This window comes from Entelurus aequoreus, linkage group LG16 (genome assembly GCF_033978785.1).
Source record: "Entelurus aequoreus isolate RoL-2023_Sb linkage group LG16, RoL_Eaeq_v1.1, whole genome shotgun sequence".
In the NCBI taxonomy this organism is placed as follows: Eukaryota; Metazoa; Chordata; class Actinopteri; order Syngnathiformes; family Syngnathidae; genus Entelurus; species Entelurus aequoreus.
The window spans coordinates 13,459,110-13,481,371 of NC_084746.1; the positions used below are offsets into that span (position 1 = coordinate 13,459,110).

General features: G+C 39.2%; 1 protein-coding gene across 1 annotated transcript in view; it reads right to left on the minus strand.

Annotated features, from left to right (window-relative positions):
* The window catches only part of LOC133630610 (solute carrier family 25 member 36-A-like), a 79,649-nt gene that overhangs the window by 44,113 nt on the left and 13,274 nt on the right, over positions 1-22,262 (minus strand). The window contains exon 3 of the mRNA XM_062022197.1: positions 12,294-12,371. Within this exon, the coding sequence (XP_061878181.1) occupies positions 12,294-12,371 (78 nt within the window). The remainder of the gene's footprint in view (positions 1-12,293; positions 12,372-22,262) is intronic.

A 22,262-nucleotide genomic window follows, 5' to 3' on the forward strand; every position in this document is an offset into this window, starting at 1 on the left:
AAATTACCCTCTGCATTTGACCCATCCCCTTGTTCCACCCCCTGGGAGGCGAGGGGAGCAGTGAGCAGCAGCGGTGGCCGCGCTCTGGAATCATTTTGGTGATTTAACCCCCAATTCCAACCCTTGATGCCTAGTACCAAGCAGGGAGGTAATGGCTCCCATTTTTATAGTCTTTGGTATGACTCGGCCAGGGTTTGAACTCATAAAAATGTACACAATTTTTCTGTGTAAATAAACTAATTTCGCAATTTATATACGTGCAGCTTATAGTCCAGTGCGGATAATGTATGGAAAACATTGTTTTTTCTCAAATTTAGTGGGTGCGGCTTATATGCTGGTGTGCTCAATAGTCCTGCAAATACGGTATTTTTTTTTTTAGGTACAGTGTTTTATTTTTCTACATTCAAACAGTGTTACTGTTGAAATTGTGTGTAATGTTACAGTGCCCAAAATATTTTTAAAAAACAACTCATTTTTAAACATATGTCTTGTTTTTAATGAATACTTAAGGCCTACTACGCGACTGTACTTTAATGTTGGGGTCATTATGGTGGTACTTGGTGAAAGAAGTTTGAAAACCACTGCCTTACAGCATTAGTATTACTATACAATAGAGATGTCCGATAATGTTAATGTTTGCCGATATCCGATATTGTCCAACTCTTAATTACAGATTCCGATATCAACCGATACCGATATATACAGTCGTGGAATTAACACATTATTATGCCTAATTTTGTTGTGATGCCCCACTGGATGCATTAAACAATGTAACAAGGTTTTCCAAAATAAATCAACTCAAGTTATGGAAAAAAATGCCAATATGGCACTGCCATATTTATTATTGAAGTGACAAAGTGCATTTAGTTTTTTTAACATGCCTCAAAACAGCAGCTTGGAATTTGGGACATGCTCTCCCTGAGAGAGCATGAGGAGGTTGAGGTGGGCGGGGTTGGGGTTGGGGGGGGGGGTCGGGGTTTTGGAGGGTAGCGGGGGTGTATATTGTAGCGTCCCGGAAGAGTTAGTGCTGCAAGGGGTTCTGGGTATTTGTTCTGTTGTGTTTATGTTGTGTTACGGTGCGGATGTTCTCCCGAAATGTGTTTGTCATTCTTGTTTGGTGTGGGTCCACAGTGTGACGCATATTTGTAACAGTGTTAAAGTTGTTTTTACGGCTACCCTCAGTGTGACCTGTATGGCTGTTGACCAAGTATGCTTGCATTCACTTGTGTGTGTGAAAAGCCGTAGATATTATGTGACTGGGCCGGCACGCAAAGGCAGTGCCTTTAAGGCACGCCCCCAATATTGTTGTCTGGGTGGAAATCGGGAGAAATTCGGGAGAATGGTTGCCCCGGGGGATTTTCGGGAGGTGCACTGAAATTCGGGAGTCTCCCGGGAAAATCGGGAGGGTTGGCAAGTATGACTGGGAGACGCGACTGCTCTGTACTTCTCCCTACGTCCGTGTACCACTCCGTACAGCTGTGTTTTAAAAAGTCATACATTTTACTTTTTGAAACCGATACCGATGATTTCCGATATTACATTTTAAAGCATTTATCGGTTGATAATATCAGCAGTCCGGTATTATCGGACATCTCTACTATACAATATTCATTTCAAACTAAGTCAGTGCATTTGTTGTATTAAAGGCCTACTGAAAGCCACTACTACCGACCACGCAGTCTGATAGTTTATATATCAATGATGAAATCTTAACATTGCAACACATGCCAATACGGCCGGGTTAACTTATAAAGTGCAATTTTAAATTTCCTGCCACACTTCCGGTTAAAAACGTTTTATTATGCTGACGTATGCGTGTGACGTCACGAGGACAAGGGAAGTATTCGGAGCCCGGAGAATCCTATACAACAAGCTCTGTTTTCATTTCATAATTCCACAGTATTTTGGACATCTGTGTTGGTGAATCTTTTGCAATTTGTTTAATGAACAATGGAAGCTGCAAAGAAGAACGTTGTAGGTGGGATCGATCGGTGTATTAGCGGCTGGCTGTAGCAACACAACAAGGACTTAGCAGACGCCTAGCCGATGCTAGCCGCCAAACCCACGGATGAAGTCCTTCGTCGCGCCGTCAATCGCTGGAACGCAGGTGAGCACGGCTGTTGATGGGCAGATGAGGGCTGGCTGGCGTAGGTGGAGCGCTAATGTTTTTATCATAGCTCTGTGAGGTCCGGTTGCTAAGTTGCTAAATTAGCCTTAGCGTCGTTAGCAACAGCATTGTTAAGCTTTACCAGGCTGAGAATTATTAACCGTGTAGTTACATGTACATGGTTTAATAGTATTGTTGATCTTCTGTCTATCCTTCCAGTCAGGGACTTATGTATTTTGTTTCTATCTGCATTTGAGAACGATGCTATCACGTTAGCTCAGTAGCTAAGTGTGTCACCGATGTATTGTCGTGGAGATAAAAGTCACTTTGAATGTCCATTTCGCGTGCTCGACTCTCATTTTCAAGAGGATATAGTATCCGAGGTGGTTTAAAATACAAATCCGTGATTCACAATAGAAAAAGGAGAGAGTGTGGAATCCAATGAGCCAGCTTGTACCTAAGTTACAGTCAGAGCGAAAAAAGATATGTCCTGCACTGCCTCTAGTCCTTCACTCTAACGTTCCTCATCCACGAATCTTTCATCCTCGCTCAAATTAATGGGGTAATCGTCGCTTTGTCGCTCCAAATCTCTCTCGCTCCATTGTAAACAAAGGAAAATTGTGAGGAATATTACCTCCTGTGACGTCACGCTACTTCCGGTACAGGCAAGGCTTTTTTTATCAGCGAGCAAAAGTTGCGAACTTTATCGTCGATTTTCTCTACTAAATCCTTTCAGCAAAAATATGGCAATATCGCGAAATGATGAAGTATGACACATAGAATGGATCTGCTATTCCCGTTTAAATAAAAAAAATTCATTTCAGGATGCCTTTAAAGTTGTGCTCATTGCTTATACCAAACACTAAATGATTAATGCTTCTCTTCATGATATTGTGAGAGAAAGGGGTTATCCGAAATGATAATTATGTGTATTGCTGCAGATTTGAGTTGGTAGCGTATTAACAAAGTGTAAGTTATACTTCACAACTGTGGGGGGTTCAAGTGCAACAAAATGGGGAGGCGACCGAAAAAATATTGCTTGACTGAGCATCTGGATGCCATTTAAATGAATTAGCATGATTTTTATTATGTCATCCGGGATGTGCTCCAGCTTTTCTGTGACCCTCCGCGTGATGAGGACAGGAAAATGTACACCAGGATCAGTTCTTAACAATTCCTGTGTGTACGTGTAACTGAAAATCATAGCCAGCTTTGGTGGCCTTTTTATCCCTTATGATATAAGCTGTGCTTAGGGGGGAAAAAAATCATATCAGAGGACTTAATCGCTATTTCTGCTGAGTGGAATTAAACCTCTCCCGCTGTCCTTGTTCTGCAATGGAAGCGCACACACGACTAACTTGACCTGAATGTGTACGTACAGCTCTCGTAATTACTGGCTGCTGCTCGTAATGCAAGCTGCTCCCTGTGCTTGCGTTTTGTTTGTGACACCTAGAGCCAAAATTCTGCTGGTCGCTAAATATAATATGAGAATATCACCCGTGTATTTATGAGGCTGTAAAACTTAAAAGAGCTTTACTTAAGCTAAATTGGGTACATTTAGTGGAAAGTATGTGACCTCGCTTGTTGTTTGGAGGGGATTGAATTGTGTTTAATACACGTCAGGAATTGGTTTTTAACTAATATTCTCACCAAGATGTTGCCCTGGTATTCCTATACTGTCTCGGCTATTTTAAAGCCAAACAATGCTCGTAACACTCTTTTACCAAAGTATCATACCAGTGAACCCAATACCCAAACAAAGAATCTGCCGCATTGGTGACTCAGTCTCTGTGTTTTTATTTTTTTATTTTAATCAAAATAACCCACCACATGGCCAAGGAAAGTTGCGAGTACCAGTACTTTGATAAAGAAGGCGAGAAACACCACAAACACTACATGCTGCAGCTGTTACATATACTGTAATATTGTACATGGTAATTGTTAGAGATGTCCGATAATATCGGACTGCCGATATTATCGGCCGATAAATGCTTCATAATGTAATATCAGAAATTATCCGTATCGGTTTCAAAAAGTACAATTTATGACTTTTTAAGACGCCGCTGTGTACACGGACGTAGGGAGAAGTACAGAGCGCCAATAAACCTTAAAGGCACTGCCTTTGCATGCCGGCCCAATCACATAATATCTACGGCTTTTCACACACACAAGTGAATGCAATTCATACTTGGTCAACAGCCATACAGGTCACACCGAGGGTGAACGTATAAACAACTTTAACACTGTTACAAATACGCGCCACACTGTGAACCCACACCAAACAAGAATGACAAACACATTTCGGGAGAACGTCCGCACCGTAACACAACAGCACAAATACCCAGAACCCCTTGCAGCACTAACTCTTCCGGGACGCTATAATATACATCCCCTACAACCCCGCCCACCTCAACCTCCTCATGCTCTCTCAGGGAGAGCATGTCCCAAATTCCAAGCTGCTGTTTTGAGGCATGTTAAAAAAAAATAATGCACTTTGTGACTTCAATAATAAATATGGCATTTTTTTCCATAACTTAAGAGTTGATTTATTTTGGAAAACCTTGTTACATTGTTTAATGCAATGAGTTAATTCCACAACTGTACATATCGGTATCGGTTGATATCCGAATCGGTAATTAAGAGTTGGACAATATTGGAATATCAGCAAAAAAGCCATTATCGGACATCTCTAGTAATTGTTATATATTGTTATATGATATAAACATATAATATATCAGTATCACAGTGTTTCCCATAAACTGCCAAGATACCTGTGGCGGTGGGGGCGTGGCTATGGGCGTGGTCACCATGACATCATCGAGTAATTTGCGTAATTTACTACAATGATATGATTTTCTCTAAAAAGGCTAAAAAAATGTATACTTACTAATTAATAATAACAGTTTTGTTTTAAACGTCCATCCATCCATCCATCCATCCATTTTACAATATAATTAAAACACTTTATGTACATATTTATATACAGATTTGAACAATAAGTTATTCACTGAAATATATTTATCAATTGTGGTTCTTACAAAAAATATATCTTATAAAATATAAAAGCTAAAATGTCTCTTAAAGCTCTGCCCCTTTAATTACTGCATACTAAATAATTTAACTTTAGCCTACTACTACAACCATATTATTTACCAGCAACATAAAGTGAAACAGAGGCAGAGGTGTCCTGCCACAGTCAGTAACAAATAAACAGAAAACAGTAGTGGTGGTAGATAGACACAGAGCTTCATCAAACATCTGATCCACTGAACAAAGAGCTCCAAAAATCTTGAACTTTAGACTGCCATCAGTTTTACTCCCTACACTTAACCATGTGTTTCCTACTGCCTGCAGACTTTGCACCCTTTGTTTTATACACATGTTGTGTTTCTAATATAAATACATTTAATAAAGTCAAATACAAATAAGGCAACAAGAAAAGTATCCTACACTTCTCTTTTGTAAAGTAAATCTGAACAGCCGATATGGGCATCTACATCAACTATATGATTTGCCTGAGAAGCTGGACAAGACAAAAAATAAATAAATAAATAAATTTTAAAAAAATAAAATAAAAAAATAAAAAATCTATTTGTGGCGGCACAGCATTCTTATATATGACCCGATCCAAACCACCTTACCCACTCATGGCCCCACTAAACGAACACAAAAAGTCAACACAAATGGTCACACATAACACAACCTGCTCACTGAACTTTGTGGATATAATTTTAAAAAAATAAAAACGTCCACGTATTTGCACAAATTTACACCCATTCAAATCCCCTGCAATGCATGATGGGAAAATGCAAACTCTGCACTTATCCATTATTTGGCGCAGTTTAGCTGCTTGATATGTCTGATTGATTACAAACTTTAAGAAGGTCGCCACGGAAGTCAACAACTCTTAAAGGGGAACTGCACTTTTTTGGAATTTTGCCTATCGTTCACAATCATTACGAAACACATGACCACTGATGGATTGTCTTTAAAGGCCTACTGAAATGAATTTTTTTTATTTAAACGGGGATAGCAGATCTATTCTATGTGTCATACTTGATCATTTCGCGATATTGCCATATTTTTGCTGAAAGGATTTAGTATAGAACAACGACGATAAAGATTGCAACTTTTGGTATCTGATAAAAAAAAGGCTTGCCCCTACCGGAAGTAGCGTGACGTAGTCAGTTGAACATATACGCAAAGTTCCCTATTGTTTACAATAATGGCCGCATGAAGTGAGAGAGATTCGGACCGAGAAAGCGACAATTTCCCCATTAATTTGAGAGAGGATGAAAGATTTGTGGATGAGTAAAGTGCAAGTGAAGGACTAGTGGGGAGTGGAAGCGATTCAGATAGGGAAGATGCTGTGAGAGCCGGGGGTGACCTGATATTCAGCTGGGAATGACTACAACAGTAAATAAACACAAGACATATATATACTCTATTAGCCACAACACAACCAGACTTATATTTAATATGCCACAAATTAATCCTGCATAAAAACACCTGCGTGTTTGTTACGCTAGCTCCTAGCTCCTATGCTAGCTCCTAGCTCCATAGAACACGCCAATACAATTCAAACACCTGATCAACACACACAATCACTCAGCCCAAAAGACCGTTCACCTAACCCAAGGTTCATAAAGCTTATATATTTTTAAAAAGTTACGTACATACGCAAAAAAAAGTTGCGCACATACGGTCAAGCGATCAAATGTTTAGAAGCCAAAGCTGCATACTCACAGTAGCACGTCTGCGTCTTTGTCATCCAAATCAAAGTAATCCTGGTAAGAGTCTGTGTTGTCCCAGTTCTCTACAGGCGTCTGTGTATCGAAGTCAAAAGTCCTCCTGGTTAGAGTCTCTGTTATCCGAGTTCTTCCATCTTGACTGCATCTTTCGGGAATGTAAACAAAGAAGCGCCGGCTGTGTACTGTTGTTGCTGACTACGTTCGAAAAATACGTCCATTTCGCACCGACAACTTTCTTCTTTGCTTGCTCAGCTTCCTTCTCCATAATGCAATGAACATGATTGCAACAGATTCACGAACACAGATGTCCAGAATACTGTGGAATTATGAAATGAAAACAGAGCTTTTTCGTATTGGCTTCAATGTGGAAGGCATACCCGTGTTCGCCGGTCTACGTCACGCGCATACGTCATCCTCAGAGGCGTTTCGAACCGGAAGTTTAGCGGCAAATTTAAAATGTCACTTTATAAGTTAACCCGGCCGTATTGGCATGTGTTATAATGTTAAGATTTCATCATTGATATATAAACTATCAGACTGCGTGGTCGGTAGTAGTGGGTTTCAGTAGGCTTTTAATGCATATATTAAATAAATGTGATCAAAAGTCTGCTCACATTGAAGCCTATAGGAGTCTCTCCATTCTGCCTATAATCCAATCCAATCCAATCCACTTTATTTATATAGCAAATTTAAACAACAAAAATGTTTCCAAAGTGCTGCACAACAATATTAAAAACAGTATTAAAAACAATATTAAAAAAAATAATCAAATCTTATCCTTAGCTCCACCAATGACTGGAAAAAAACAAAAAATAAATAAATATAGAACTAATACAAAAACAATATAAAAATAAATATGAATAAAAACAATTTTAAAGGGAAAAACCAAGTAAAACAGTAAATAGAAATCAAAATGTATTAAAAAAAACACAGAGGACAACAGAGGACAGAGGACCACACAACTCACGTAGTGTTAAAAGTCTTAAGACGAGACTTAAAACACTCCACTGTGGGGGCAGTTTGAACATGGAGGGGCAGAGTGTTCCAGAGCTTAGAGCCGACCACAGAGAAGGCCCTGTCTCCCCTGGATTTAAGTCTGGTCTTGGGCACCACGAGCTGGAGCTGGCTCTCGGACCTCAGAGCGCGCGCAGGAGTGTAAATTTGGATGAGGTCCGAGATATACTGAGGTGCCAGTCCATGTAAAGTTTTAAAAACAAACAGCAAGGATTTAAAATCAATTCTAAAAGAAACAGGGAGCCAGTGCAAACTCTGAAGAATTGGGGTTATATGCTCGCGTTTCCTGGCCCCTGTTAAAAGTCGTGCTGCCGCGTTCTGGACTAACTGCAACCGGGAGAGAGCTTTTTGGCTAGTGCCAGCATAAAGCTTAAAAACATATCCAAACACCTCCATTAATGTTTTTCATACATGATGCAAGTATACAGTATATGTAATGTAGTAACATTTATGATAACATTTAATATTTACGTATTTTGATCAATCAAACGCATCACAAAGTTTGCTTTTTTTTTTCAACATCACTAATTACTACTCACTGCAGACTTCATCACAGCAAATACAAAACCCAAAACCAGTGAAATTGGCACGTTGTGTAAATGGTAAAATAAAAACACAATACAATGATTTGCAAATCCTTTTCAACTTATATTCAATTGAATAGACTGCAAAGACAAGATACTTAACGTTCGAACTGAGAAACGTTGTTTTTTGCAAAAATTAGCTCATTTGGAATGTGATGCCTGCAACATGTTTCAAAAAAGCTGGCACAAGTGGCAAAAAAGACTGAGGAAGTTGAGGAATGCTCATCAAACACTTATTTGGAACATCCCACAGGTGAACAGGCTAATTGAACAGGTGGGTGCCATGATTGGGTATAAAAGTAGCTTCCATGAAATGCTCAGTCATTCACAAAAAAGGATGGGGCGAGGGTCACCACTTTGTCAACAAATGCCTGGGCAAATTGTTTAATAACAACATTTCTCAACCAGCTATTGCAAGGAATTTAGGGATTTCACCATCTACGGTCCGTAATATCATCAAAAGGTTCAGAGAATCCGGAGAAATCACTGCACATAAGCAGCAAGGCTGAAAACCAACATTGAATGCCCGTGACCTTCAATCCCTCAGGCGGTACTGCATCAAAAAGCGACATCGGTGTGTAAAGGATATCACCATATGAGCTCAGGAACACTTCAGAAAACCACTGTCAGTAACTACAGTTGGTCGCCACAACTGTAAGTGCAAGTTAAAACTCTACTATGCAAAGCCAAAGCCATTTATTAGACTTAGACTAGACTTCCTTTTTATTGTCATTCAAATTTGAACTTTACAGTTCAGATAAGAACAAAATTTCGTTGCATTAGCTCATGGTAGTGCAGGATAAAATAGCAATAAGGTGCAGATATGAATAAATAGATTACTGTACAGAGAAATATGTTATATTGTCTTTATATTCCAGCGAGTTAATACATTTTTGGGGGGAATTGAGGGGATTATTATGATGCGTTCAAGAGTCTTATCGCCTTTTATCAACAACACCCAGAAACGCCGCCGGCTTCGCTGGGCCCGAGCTCATCCAAGATGGACTGATGCAAAGTGTAAAAGTGTTCTGTGGTCCGACGAGTCCACAGTTTCTCAGTTGGAACATTAAATATCTTGTCTTTGCAGTCTATTCAATGGAATATAAGTTGAAAAGGATATGCAAATCATTGTATTCTGTTTTTATTTACGAATTACACAACGTGACAACTTCACTGGTTTTGGAGTATAAAAAAAAATAAACCTTTGAAAAAAGATAACATGTTTAAAGGCCTACTGAAAGCCACTACTACCGACCACACAGTCTGATAGTTTATATATCAATGATGAAATCTTAACATTGCAACACATGCCAATACGGCCGGGTTAACTTATAAAGTGCAATTTTAAATTTCCCGCAAAACTTCCGGTTGAAAACGTCTCGGTATGATGACGTTTGCGCGTGACGTCACGGAGTGAACGGAAGTATTCGGACCCCATTGGATCCAATACAAAAAGCTCTGTTTTCACCACATAATTCCACAGTATTCTGGACATCTGTGTTGGTGAATCTTTTGCAATTTGTTTAAATAACAATGGAGACTGCAAAGAAGAAAGTTGTAGGTGTATTAGCGGCGGACTACAGCAACACAACCAGGAGGACTTTGAGATGGATAGCAGACGCGCTAGCCGCCGACCTCACCTTGACTTCCTCCGTCTCCGGGCCGCCGACCGCATCTATGATCGGGTGAAGTCCTTCGTCGCTCCGTTGATCGCTGGAACGCAGGTGAGCACGGGTATTGATGAGCAGATGAGGGCTGGCTGGCGTAGGTGGATAGCTAATGTTTTTAGCAGAGCTCTGTCGAGGTCCTGTAGCTAAGTTAGCTTCAATGGCGTCGTTAGCAACAGCATTGCTAAGCTTCGCCAAGCTGGAAAGCACTAACCGTGTAGTTACATGTCCATGGTTTAATAGTATTGTTGATTTTCTGTCTATCCTTCCAGTCAGGGGCTTATTTCTTTTGTTTCTATCTGCATTTAAGCACGATGCTATCACGTTAGCTCCGTAGCTAAAGTGCTTCACCGATGTATTGTCGTGGAGATAAAAGTCACTGTGAATGTCCATTTCGCGTTCTTGACATTTTCAAGAGGATATAGTATCCGAGGTGGTTTAAAATACAAATCCGTGATCCACAATAGAAAAAGGAGAACGTGTGGAATCCAATGAACCCTTGTACCTAAGTTACGGTCAGAGCGAAAAAAGATACGTCCTGCACTGCACTCTAGTCCTTCACTCTCACGTTCCTCATCCACGAATCTTTCATCCTCACTCAAATTAATGGGGTAATCGTCGCTTTCTCGGTCCGAATCGCTCTCCCTGCTGGTGTAAACAATGGGGAAATGTGAGGAGCCTTTCAACCTGCGACGTCACGCTACTTCCGGTACAGGCAAGGCTTTTTTTTAATCAGCGATCAAAAGTTGCGAACTTTATCGTCGATGTTCTCTACTAAATCCTTTCAGCAAAAATATGGCAATATCGCAAAATGATCAAGTATGACACATAGAATGGATCTGCTATCCCCGTTTAAATAAAAAAAAATCATTTCAGTAGGCCTTTAATGATCTCTGAATAAGTTTCTTAAAGTGATTTGCCTTAGGTGATCAGTCATTTCGAAAAGATCTGATACTTGATTTGAGGTTTCCCTCTATGTACCTTAATGGCGTGCAAAAGTGAGGGTCAGCAAGTATGAAGTGCAGGTTTTAAAATGTAACAATTTAAATATTAGCTTATATATACTACCGTTCAAAAGTTTGGGGTCACATTGAAATGTCCTTATTTTTGAAGGAAAAGCACTGCACTTTTCAATGAAGATAACTTTAAACTAGTCTTAACTTTAAAGAAATACACTCTATACATTGCTAATGTGGTAAATGACTATTCTAGCTGCAAATGTCTGGTTTTTGGTGCAATATCTACATAGGTGTATAGAGGCCCATTTCCAGCAACTATCACTCCAGTGTTCTAATGGTACAATGTGTTTGCTCATTGGCTCAGAAGGCTAATTGATGATTAGAAAACCCTTGTGCAATCATGTTCACACATCTGAAAACAGTTTAGCTCGTTACAGAAGCTACAAAACTGACCTTCCTTTGAGCAGTTTGAGTTTCTGGAGCATCACATTTGTGGGGTCAATTAAACGCTCAAAATGGCCAGAAAAAGAGAACTTTCATCTGAAACTCGACAGTCTATTCTTGTTCTTAGAAATGAAGGCTATTCCACAAAATTGTTTGGGTGACCCCAAACTTTTGAACGGTAGTGTACCTAGGATTAAAACAATAAGTGGAACGTTCAGACGCAAAAAGACAAAAAGGGATTGAGCGACAGGTAGAGATGAAAATTCCAAAGAAGAAGTAGTAGCAGCAAGCACAAACCAGATCAGATACATAACCAACTATCCACTTAGACAATACGCAACAGCGATGACGATAGCAGTCACATGACGGCAAAGTCACAGCTGGCTGGCACAGGTTTTCTACATACTGTGATCGGCTGACTTCAGGCTGTTGCACAACCCTGACTGGCAAGGCACAGAAAGAAGGAACAATCTCCGTTTTTGGCAAACCTGAAGCAAACTTTTGGCAAACCTGAAGCAGAGCAACACAACTGCTTTTGATTTGGCTGCGTATCATATTCGCTGCCAATTTCATGTGTTTGCAAGCTTCCAAGAGAACCTTTAGGACTATTCGATTGACATACTGTGTACCGGTATATTCTTCTAGAACCAAAAAAATAATTCCCAATTCTTTTGATTTGGCTCATTCTGGTAGCACTTTGGACATTGCAAAGTCTAAAAGTAGGACAACGGTCCTGGCAGAACAAGGGGGGTAAATAGCAAACATACCTGGAAGGTGCCACACCCACAAGGTTGGGTCCAAGTCCTCTAAAGAGGGACCGCAATCCCTCTCTTTCGAAGATAAGCCTGCAAACAGACAAGAGTTCATTTTGTATGTAGAGACAATCTTTACTAGTCGTGTGTAACGGAATGCATGCAGACAGAAGTAGGACATTAGATCAATGATTACATGTGCGTGCATTTACTTGTTATGTTTAACAAAGGGAATTGTAAGAAAGGGTGAATTTTACAACAATTCAGAATCAATTCTCAAAATGAACACAATTCTCGATTCAAACTGGTTCTCACAATATTTAATATAATAGTGTTTCCCATACATTCATTTACACCAGGGGTCACCAACCTTTTTGAAACCAAGAGCTACTTCTTGGGTACTGATTAATGCGAAGGGCTACCAGTTTGATACACACTTAAATAAATTGCCAGAAATAGCCAATTTGCTCAATTTACCTGTAACTCTAGGTTATTATTAATAATTAATGATATTTACACTTAATTGAACGGTTTAAAAGAGGAGAAAACACGAAAAAAATAACAATTAAATTTTGAAACATAGTTTATCTTCAATTTCGACTCTTTAAAATTCAAAATTCAACCAAAAAAAGGAGGAAAACTTACAAAAAAGAATTTATGAAACATCATTAGTAATTTTTCCTGATTAAGATTCATTTTAGAATTTTGATGACATGTTTTAAATAGGTTTAAAATCCAATATACACTTTGTTAGAATATATAACAAATTGGACCAAGCTATATTTCTAACAAAGACAAATCATTATTTCTTCTAGATTTTCCAGAACAAAAATTTTAAAAGAAATTCAAAATACTTTGAAATAAGATTTAAATTTGATTCTACAGATTTTCTAGATTTGCCAGAATAATTTTTTTGAATTTTAATCATAATAAGTTTGAAGAAAAATTTCACAAATATTCTTTGTCGAAAAAACAGAAGCTAAAATGAAGAATTAAATTAAAATGTATTTATTATTCTTTACAATAAAAAAAAAAAAAATTACTTGAACATTGATTTAAATTGTCAGGAAAGAAGAGGAAGGAATTTAAAAGGTAAAAAGGTATATGTGTTTAAAAATCCTAAAATCATTTTTAAGGTTGTATTTTTTCTCTAAAATTGTCTTTCTGAAAGTTATAAGAAGCAAAGTAAAAAAATTAATGAATTTATTTAAACAAGTGAAGACCAAGTCTTTAAAATATTTTCATGGATTTTCAAATTCTATTTGAGTTTTGTATCTCTTAGAATTAAAAATGTCGGGCAAAGCGAGACCAGCTTGCTAGTAAATAAATACAATTTAAAAAATAGAGGCAGCTCACTGGTAAGTGCTGCTATTTGAGCTATTTTTAGAACAGGCCGGCGGGCTACTCATCTGGTCCTTACGGGCTACCTGGTGCCCGCGGGCACCCCGTTGGTGACCCCTGATTTACACACACAAAGCAGCAGACTAACCTAATTGTACAACGTTAGCAGTCAATATTATTCTCCACACAGTTTGGTGACTATATGCCACTAAGTAGAAATGCAGCTTTATGCCGTTAAAATCTCATTTGTGTAAACCTTTGAACTAGGAATGTAACGATAAACGCAGGGTTTCCCGCAGCGCTTTTTTGTTAAGGCGGCCGCCTTAACAACAAAGAGCCACCGTCTGTGACCTACAGTTAACAACTAATTTATTTCACTTTACCTTTTTCTGTGTTGAAGCAGCAAAAAAGGACATTACGTTAAATGGAGAGTTTCTGTCTCTGATAGTTGATATAATAAAGTAACCGCATCATAAAGCCTACATGAACTCCATGGTCTTCAAGGATGAATAGTTTCTCCTATTGCTATTGTACTATTTTTTCAGCTTTAGTCTATCTGTGTTGTGTATGTAATATGGCTTTTAATTTTTTGCGGCTCCAGACAGATTTGTTTTTGTATTTTTGGTCCAATATGGCTCTTTCAACATTTTGGGTTGCCGACCCCTGCCCTAGACCGCCAAGATGCCTGTGGGGATGGGGGCCTGGTTATGGGTGTTGTCACCATGACGTCATCGAGCAATTTCCATAATTTGCTGTGGTATGATTTTCTATAAAAAGGCTCAACAAACGTATACAAAATCTGTTACTATTAATTAGTATTTACAAAAAAAATTTTATCGTTTTGCCATATTTTCAATTATTGCTGCTTTTTGTACAATCAATGTACATGTGTACTTGTACTTTTTCAAGTGTTTAGAGACCTTTAATGACTTTTGTATTAAAAACAACTAGCAACAAATGTAGCATCTTCTTCTGGTGTTATTAGAGAATGTACTCATGTTTGGAGACTCTACTTCTGACCCTCGATGTCACTGACGAAAGAGGCAAACTGAAGCGTGCATGACGTCGCACTTGCTTGGCGCTGTTGCTCTAGTTTCACTTTCTCTTCTTAATATTTGCATATTTTGTAGATAGGTGTACACGGGTGTATCTGCAATATATTAAAATGACATCCCCATCACAGACATGCTGACAACGCTTCAGACAATGGCGTGCGTTTTGTTTTCACCCCGTTTCGCCAGTGCGGTTTTCGGTCATCAAGGTCTCTTTTCCGTGGTGGAGTTTTCGGTCCATCACTTGTCAATAGTATGCAAATAATAGCTTATGTGGATATAAATTCATACTGTAACGACCAGCTAATGTTATATGTTGGTGTGGTTTGGATTTGATGTTAGTTTTTCCCTTTTTTGTAAATACACCGTCTGTGCCTGAAAGGTGATTGGCGAAGAATGAGGAAGTGTTTTTGTGTGCCCGGCGGGGAAGCGCGGACTCACGGAGACAAGAGTGTTCGCACAGGAGGTAAAACTTGTTGGAATTGTGCCGTTTGTTATCATAAGATTGGTAATAAAAGTTAAAAATAGCGTCAGCAAATTAGTATATAACAAGAAAAAGGTATGTTGATACTAATAACTAATAATACAGATTTGTATTTATCAATCAATCAATCAATCAATCAAAGTTTACTTATATAGCCCTAAATCACGAGTGTCTCAAAGGGCTGCACAAGCCACAACGACATCCTCGGCTCAGATCCCACATCAGGGCAAGAAAAAACTCAACCCAATGGGATGACAATGAGAAACCTTGGAGGGGACCGCAGATGTGGGGGACCCCCCTCCCCTGGGCGACCAGTGCAATGGACGTCGAGTGGATCTAGCATAATATTGTGAGAGTCCAGTCCATAGTGGATCTAGCATAATATTGTGAGAGTCCAGTCCATAGTGGATCTAACTTAATATTGTGAGAGTCCAGTCCATAGTGGATCTAACATAATAGTGTGAGAGTCCAGTCCATAGTGGATCTAACATAACAGTGTGAGAGTCCAGTCTATAGTGGATCTAACATAATAATGTGAGACTCCAGTCCATAGTGGATTTAACATAATATTGTGAGAGTCCAGTCCATAGTGGATCTAACATAATAGTGTGAGAGTCCAGTCCATAGTGGATTTAACATAATATTGTGAGAGTCCAGTCAATAGTGGATCTAACATAATAGTGTGAGAGTCCAGTCCATAGTGGATCTAACATAATAGTGTGAGAGTCCAGTCCATAGTGGATCTAACATAATAATGTGAGAGTCCAGTCCATAGTGGATTTAACATAATATTGTGAGAGTCCAGTCCATAGTGGATCTAACATAATAGTGTGAGAGTCCAGTCCATAGTGGATCTAACATAATAATGTGAGAGTCCAGTCCATAGTGGATCTAACATAATATTGTGAGAGTCCAGTCCATAGTGGATTTAACATAATATTGTGAGAGTCCAGTCCATAGTGGATCTAACATAATAGTGTGAGAGTCCAGTCCATAGTGGATCTAACATAATAATGTGAGACTCCAGTCCATAGTGGATTTAACATAATATTGTGAGAGTCCAGTCCATAGTGGATCTAACATAATAGTGTGAGAGTCCAGTCCATAGTGGATCTAACATAATAATGTGAGAGTCCAGTCCATAGTGGATCCAACATAATATTGTGAGAGTCCAGTCCATAGTGGATCTAACATAATAGTGAGAAAGTCCAGTCCATAGTGGATCTAACATAATATTGTGAGAGTCCAGTCCATAGTGGATCCAACATAATAGTGTGAGAGTTCAGTCCATAGTGGATCTAACATAATATTGTGAGAGTCCAGTCCATAGTGGATTTAGCAAAATATTGTGAGAGTCCAGTCCATAGTGGATCTAACATAATAGTGTGAGAGTCCAGTCCATAGTGGATCTAACATAATAGTGTGAGAGTCCAGTCCATAGTGGATCCAGCATAATTTTGTGAGAGTTCAGTCCATAGTGGATCTAACATAATAGTGTGAGAGTCCAGTCCATAGTGGATCTAACATAATAGTGTGAGAGTCCAGTCCATAGTGGATCCAGCATAATATTGTGAGAGTCCAGTCCATAGTGGATCTAACATAATAGTGTGAGAGTCCAGTCCATAGTGGATCTAACATAATAATGTGAGACTCCAGTCCATAGTGGATCTAACATAATATTGTGAGAGTCCAGTCCACAGTGGATCTAACATAATAGTGTGAGAGTCCAGTCCATAGTGGATCTAACATAATAATGTGAGAGTCCAGTCCATAGTGGATCTAACATAATATTGTGAGAGTCCAGTCCATAGTGGATTTAGCAAAATATTGTGAGAGTCCAGTCCATAGTGGATCTAACATAATATTGTGAGAGTTCAGTCCATAGTGGATCTAACATAATATTGTGAGAGTCCAGTCCATAGTGGATTTAGCAAAATATTGTGAGAGTCCAGTCCATAGTGGATCTAACATAATAGTGTGAGAGTCCAGTCCGTAGTGGATCTAACATAATAGTGTGAGAGTCCAGTCCATAGTGGATCCAGCATAATATTGTGAGAGTTCAGTCCATAGTGGATCTAACATAATAGTGTGAGAGTCCAGTCCATAGTGGATCTAACATAATAGTGTGAGAGTTCAGTCCATAGTGGATCTAACATAATATTGGGAGAGTCCAGTCCATAGTGGATCCAGCATAATATTGTGAGAGTCCAGTCCATAGTGGATCTAACATAATAGTGTGAGAGTCCAGTCCATAGTGGATCTAACATAATAATGTGAGACTCCAGTCCATAGTGGATCTAACATAATATTGTGAGAGTCCAGTCCATAGTGGATCTAACATAATAGTGTGAGAGTCCAGTCCATAGTGGATCTAACATAATAATGTGAGAGTCCAGTCCATAGTGGATCTAACATAATATTGTGAGAGTCCAGTCCATAGTGGATTTAGCAAAATATTGTGAGAGTCCAGTCCATAGTGGATCCAACATAATAGTGTGAGAGTCCAGTCCATAGTGGATCTAACATAATAGTGAGAGAGTCCAGTCTATAGTGGATCTAACATAATATTGTGAGAGTCCAGTCCATAGTGGATCCAACATAATAGTGTGAGAGTCCAGTCCATAGTGGATCCAACATAATAGTGTGAGAGTCCAGTCCATAGTGGATCCAACATAATAGTGTGAGACATTTACAAATACGTGTATACATTTTTTTAGCCTTTAAAAAATATTATATTTGCAGCAAGTAAGCGCAGAGATTTTGAACATTTGGTGCGATTCAGAATTGTAATAAAAAATGAATCGCGATGGTATTCTAAAGTCAGAATTAGAATCAGAAATACTTCATTAATCCCAGGGTGAAATGTGGGTGTTATCATTGCTCTTCAAGTATACAGTATCAACAAATAAAGAGATAATGAAATAAACAATATAATAAAGTGAGCAATACAATAAACAAAAAGTACCAAGTAGGACTACTATAAAATGTACGAGATGGACAATATTCACATGGTGAATTAGCCAGATGAGCTGTGTGAAGCAGGTATTGCACGTTTTAAACATAAAAGTGTAAAAATATAACGGAAAAATTGCAGTTATTGGGTTCAAAAAAAATGTCCAAGACTCCTAAAGTTTGGTTTGGTAAAATACGATTGTATTTGGCACAGTAGCTATGTTTACTGGTAAATTCATACCCAGTGTAATCTCTTCAAGACTGCCGACCAGCACATTACCAGTACAAGGGCAACCTGCCACAGCCTGACACCCAGTAAATCCGGATACACATGAAGCCACTATCAACATACTGAGAAACCCAAAATAAATCAAGTGACAGGGACCTTTGCTCTAGTGATCTTTACGGTGCTAAAAAGGACGGTGACTAACAAGTTCATTTCGTGCTGTCACATCCTATCAGGGCTGGGCGATGTGGACGAAAAAGTATATCTCGATATATTTTTACTTAAACTTGATATTCAATATATATCTCGCTATATTTTCCCGGTGAAAATATATACATATAAAGATATTCATTTTTGAGCGAGATTCACTAAAATTGAGGTGAATGACAAGTGTACTGTAAACAGTCAGTCAGTGGCACTATTATTAACCCACTTAGTCAAGATGGGTATTAACTAGAGATGTCCGATAATGGCTTTTTTGCCGATATCCGATATTCCGATATTGTCCAACTCTTGATTACCGATTCCGTTATCAACCGATACCGATATGTACAGTTGTGGAATTAACACATTATTATGCCTAATTTTGTTGTAATGCCCCGCTGGATACATTAAACAATGTAACTTTACCATGAATTGATTAACATGGACCCCGACTTAAACAAGTTGAAAAACTTATTCGGGTGTTACCATTTAGTGGTCAATTGTACGGGATATGTACTGTACTGTGCAATCTACTAATACAAGTTTCAATCAATCAATCAAAAACAAGGTTTTCCAAAATAAGAGAACAACTTAAAGGCCTACTGAAATGAAATATTTTTATTTAAACGGGAATAGCAGATCCATTCTATGTGTCATACTTGATCATTTCGCGATATTGCCATATATTTGCTGAAAGGATTTAGTATAGAACAACGACGATAAAGATCGCAACTTTTGGTATCTGATAAAAACAACCCTTGCCCCTAGAAGTAGCGTGACGTCACAGGAGGTAGGATTCCTCACAATTCCTCGTTGTTTACAATGGAGCGAGAGACATTCGGACCGAGAAAGCGAAGATTACCCCATTAATTTGAGCGAGGATGAAAGATTTGTGGATGAGGAACGTTAGAGTGCTAGAATGCAGTGCAAGATATCTTTTTTCGCTCTGGCCGTAACTTAGGTACAAGCTGGCTCATTGGATTCCACACTCTCTCCTTTTTCTATTGTGGATCACGGATTTGTATTTTAAACCACCTCGGATACTATATCCTCTTGAAAATGAGAGTCGAGAACGCGAAATGGACATTCACAGTGACTTTTATCTCCACGACAATACATAGACGAAACACTTTAGCTACAGAGCTAACGTGATAGCATCAGGCTAAAATTCAGATAGAAACAAAATTTTAAAAAACCCTGACTGGAAGGATAGACAGAAGATCAACAATACTATTAAACCATGAACATGTAAATACACGGTGAATAATTTTCAGCTTGGCGAAGCTAAAAAATAGAAGCTAACTTAGCTACGGAGTGGCGGCGGCGGCGGGCGTTGTAGCTTTCGACGACACCCCGGCCGCCATCAGAGTCGGCAAGAAACATATATTTCCCCAAAGTTACGTACGTGACATGCACATATCGACACGCACGTACGGGCAAGCGATCAAATGTTTGGAAGCCAAAGCTGTACTCACGGTAGTGCGTCTGCTATCCAGCTCAAACACAACCTCCTGGTGTTGCTTTAGTCCGCCGCTAATACACCGATCGCACATACAACTTTCTTATTTGCAGTCTCTATTGTCCATTAAACAAATTGCAAAAGATTCACCAACACAGATGTCCAGACTACTGTGGAATTTTGTCGAAGAAAACAGAGCTTTGTGTATTGTGTCCAATAGGGTCCAAACACTTCCGTTGACCTCGTGACGTCACGCGCATACGTCATCCTCCAAAGGCGTTTTGAACCGGAAGTTTAGCGGGAAATTTAAAATTGCACTTTATAAGTTAACCCGGCCGTATTGGCATGTGTTGCAATGTTAAGATTTCATCATTGATATATAAACTATCAGACTGCGTGGTCGGTAGTAGTGGCTTTCAGTAGGCCTTTCAACTCCAGTTATGGAAAAAAGTGCCAACATGGCACTGCCATATTTATTATTGAAGTCACAAAGTGAATATTGTAGCGTCCCGGAAGAGTTAGTGCTGCAAGGGGTTCTGAGTATTTGTTCTGTTGTGTTTATGTTGTGTCACGGTGCGGCCGTTCTCCCGAAATGTGTTTGTCATTCTTGTTTGGTGTGGGTTCACAGTGTGGCGCATATTTGTAACAGTGTTAAAGTTGTTTATACGGCCACCCTCAGTGTGACCTGTATGGCTTTTGACCAAGTGTGCATTGCATTCACTTGTGTGTATGAAAAGCCGTAGATATTATGTGATTGAGCCGGCACGCAAAGGCAGTGCCTTTAAGGTTTACTGGCGCTCTGTACTTCTCCCTACGTCCGTGTACCACTCTGTACAGCGGCGTTTTAAAGTCATACATTTTACTTATCGAAACCGATAATTTCCGATATTACATTTTAAAGCATTTATCAGCCGATATCGGCAGTCCAATATTATCGGCCATCTCTAGAGAGCAGTTTAGATTTGTGCTTACCGTACATGGTAAACAACTCAAATGAATGTTTTATCCAGACGCATACATTTGTCCAAATGTGGCCAAGTAGACACATTGTGGGTTTCCTGGACGTCGTCGACATCGCTAAAAGAAAAATCTAAAGAAGAGAATCCTTCTGCCATCTTCCACTAGCTTTTGAATTAATAAATCGCCCGCTTGAATATTCTTTCTTCTCTTCTCCGACTCTCTCCTCGTCATTTGGGATGTCTGTTGTGATTTCCCTTCCTGGTTCCATGACCCGCTCTATCTTGCCTCTGATTGGCCTGTCCCTAATGTTTTGCCCTAATTTCAACCAATTGTGACTCATCAGAGTAAACAACCAACCAATCATGGATGTTCTTATACGTGCAAGCACGTCTTGGAAGGAGGAAATGGGGGTTTAGTAGCCCATGGAGTGGAGAGCGAGGAAGAACTAGGAACACAACAAATAAGCGGTGTTTGGTCATTTTAACGTGAAATAAATGATATCGATATCACGATTATTTTCTTAATTCATATCTTGTTTAAAAATATATCGATATATCTTACAAACTCGATATATTGCCCAGCTAGGGCTGGGCGATATATTGAATATACTCGATATATCGCGGGTTTGTCTATGTACGATGTGGAAAATGACTATATCGTGATAATCGAGTATACGTTCTCAGTATGAAACGGTGGTTTGGCTTCAAGCGGGAAGATGTCGAACAGACAACCGTAATATGTGGAGTGTGCGGCAAAAGCGTTGTTACAAAAAGTAAATAATAAATGATAAATGGGTTATACTTGTATAGCGCTTTTCTACCTTCAAGGTACTCAAAACGCTTTGACAGTATTTCCACATTTACCCATTCACACACACATTCACACACTGATGGCGGGAGCTGCCATGCAAGGCGCTAACCAGCAGCCATCAGAGGCAAAGGGTGAAGTGTCTTGCCCAAGGACACAACGGACGTGACTAGGAAGGTAGAAGGTGGGAATTGAACCCCAGTAACCAGCAACACTCCGATTGCTGGCACAGCCACTCTACCAACTTCGCCACGCCAGCACTGCTAATTTGTAGCATCATTTGAAAAGTCACCCGCTAGAGAATAAGTAGTGCTTGAAACTCCGCATATCAACATCTCCGGCCGGTGCCACACCAACAAAATTCCGAAGCAAAATTATAGGAAATCAAATAGTTTCCTATAATGCAGCTCATTTTTATTTGACACTTATTGAAATATCTTGTGTGACATCATGCACAAAAGTGCACTTTATTTGTTTTAAACTATTGTAGTGGCGTTCT